Source organism: Embiotoca jacksoni, unplaced genomic scaffold, assembly GCF_022577435.1.
Source record: "Embiotoca jacksoni isolate LCO1_2020_lvr unplaced genomic scaffold, fEmbJac1.0.p SCAF_2, whole genome shotgun sequence".
In the NCBI taxonomy this organism is placed as follows: domain Eukaryota; kingdom Metazoa; phylum Chordata; class Actinopteri; family Embiotocidae; genus Embiotoca; species Embiotoca jacksoni.
Window position 1 is genome coordinate 23,991,307 of NW_027185340.1, and position 2,661 is coordinate 23,993,967.

At 40.1% G+C, this 2,661-nt stretch overlaps 1 protein-coding gene across 1 annotated transcript; it reads right to left on the reverse strand.

Annotated features, from left to right (window-relative positions):
* Positions 1-715: 715 nt before the first annotated feature.
* Positions 716-1,996, reverse strand: LOC138200791 (trace amine-associated receptor 8a-like). Its single transcript, XM_069153677.1, has 2 exons — positions 1,824-1,996; positions 716-1,532 (listed from the first exon to the last, which is right to left on the reverse strand). The coding sequence occupies exons 1-2, from the start codon at positions 1,994-1,996 to the stop codon at positions 716-718; spliced, it is 990 nt and encodes a 329-aa protein (XP_069009778.1).
* Between the last annotated feature and the right edge of the window lie 665 nt (positions 1,997-2,661).

Here is a 2,661-nt window from a genome sequence, read left to right on the forward strand (position 1 = left end):
AAATGCAGAGGTGACTCCGGCTGTTTTACTAACTACAGCTCTTATCATGTAGTTTCCCTCCATGAGCAGCACCAGAAGATGATTAAGTGATTTGGAGGCCTTACCCAAACCCAGGCAGAGTTTCTCACCCTGACTGAGAATAATATTGGTATTAAGGAGGTTACTGACTGTGGTAGATAATGCTTCCACATTAAGCTTTAACGAGACCAGACACTTTAAAACAAGGAAATACAATTCATCAGATGATCATTTTGAGGTCATTTGTCTGAACTCAAATATTCCCATTTTCTACAAGTTGCACTGCAAAAAAATTTTGGGAAACAATCCAAAGGGCAACTCTGTAGGGGATGATTTTATTTCCAAAATACATGACCAGGTTACGTGAGACATTTTTCTCATTTCAATTAACATTTCAACAGTTCATGAAGTTCTTAAATAAAACAAAAAAAGCTCCAACTGTAATGTAGCTGAAATATTAAAGTACCACTTACATGTCAGTTTATTTTGGTAAATGTGTTGATGTGACCAATTGTACACTTCATGTAGTTTTTTTTTGTTGTGTGCAACTTACTGACAGTTGAAAAAAAACATCTCTCAGACAAAACAGATGATTTTTCCAGAAACATTTCTGTTGCATCATTTTATAAAAGTATAAACTGATGGTTATCTTATAACCTTTGAAAAGGAGGGAAAGCATAGTCACATTTCCATGTCTCTACAGTATGTTGGCCTCGAAGGAGCCACGCTGCAGTATCTGAGCAGTGACAATGAGCTTTACTGCTTTTCTGAACCACGGATAGAACAGGGCATAGATCACAGGGTTTGCACATGAATTTAAAAAGAATATAGAGAGAACAAACAATCCAGCTGGGCTGGCATAAGAGTTGTCACCTGCAACAGAAAAAATATAATACGGGCAGAAACATATCAGAAACACAACTACCAGAACACCAAGAGTCCTGGCTGCTTTCAACTCTGATTTCTTTGTTGTTTGAGTCGCTGAAAGCTGAAGTGTGACACCTGTAATGTGAGAGCGCATGGCACGAGCCTGAGACACAGCCACCACAAACACTCTCATATACAGAACTATGATCACAGTAATGGGAAATATAAAGGTTAGAACAAGGTCAATAAATCCTGATATGTAGTTGATGACAATCACACATTCTCCATGACAGGAATTATACCTGCCTGGATGAGTCAGGTTCTCCTTTACAATGAGAGAGTTGTAGAGAATCGAACAGAGCCAACACATGCAAACACAGAGTTTAACTCTACTCACAGTGATTCTGGTAGGGTAATGCAGAGGGTCACAAATAGCCACATAGCGGTCAATTGATATCAGCACCATGTTTCCCACTGAGGAAAAGCTAATGATTAAGGACACAAAACTAAATATGACACATGTGAGGTTACCAAGAAACCAGCAGTTTGTTAGCATGAATACTTCTCCCGGCCAAATCACTATGCCTACAAGAAAGTCTGAGACAGCCAGGGAGAGGAGGAGGATGTTAGTGGGTGTGTGGAGTCGCCTGTAGGGAGACAGAAAAGCATCATTAATCCAAGAAGTCCTCATATCTCTATGACAAAAATACAAAAAGAGTATTTAATATACATAGACACTTGAAGCAACTGATGTTAATTACTGTTAAGGGTAAGAGTTAAGAGAAGATTGCTGTGGTCAGAGTCTGACAGCTGAGTCTCTCGTCCAGGTACAGCATCAGTCATTTTTAGCTCAAACACAATTTACAGTCAAATCTACATTAGCTGTAAGAAATGAAAACAACCACAACAAAACATCCTACTAAGAAGTTTATCTCTGCCTGAAGTGGGCGACTGAGATGATGACAAGCAGGTTGAGAGCCACAATGAGCAGAGAGAAACATGACATCACGGTGTACAGGATTATATCTTGGGTTGTAGGAGATGAAGGTTTCTTGCAGGAGGTGTTGAAGAGTTGTGGAAAGCAGAGCTCTGCTCCGTCCTGGGTCTCCATCTTCAGACATCTGCAGAGAGCAGCAGCTCTGGTCGCTTTCTGAACAAAAAGTTGTTTTATAACCTCTCTCACTTTCTCTAAACTCCATCCCATCTATTTCTCTTTGTGTCCATTGGACATTGATGTCCGTCCTCTCTTAAACTCTGTACGTCACACCTCTTCACTGCCATTCCCTCAATCCTGCATCTTTCACCATGTCTTTTTGTAATCCCTCTTCCATTATCCTCCATGTTTGTTTCCTTTTCTTTGCTCTATTGCTGTCCTTTTAAAGTCAGTTAAGCAGTATTTACCAAAACAATTTTGTCTTTGTGTAAAGAGGAACCGCTATCCCAGAATTGAAGACTTCCCAGAGTATGAGGCATGTCACACGATGCAGAGTGGAGCAGCTTGAGTTGATTGTCTGAACTCGCTGGAAAGCATCGCTCCAGATACGCTAGAAAAATTAAATGGACAGTTCAGCCACTAGAGAAATATTCTATCTAGTGAAAGTGGACCTACTTCAGGTATATTGGCAACAGATGAGACGGTTGTGTGCTTAAGATCATTTGGATACTTTAAACCAAGCAAACTGCCTGATAGGCAACAAGGAAATTTGGCAGGAAGCAGATACAGCTACTTAGTGGTTAATTAAGTAGAGCAGGATCTCATGAACTTTTAGGCGATCA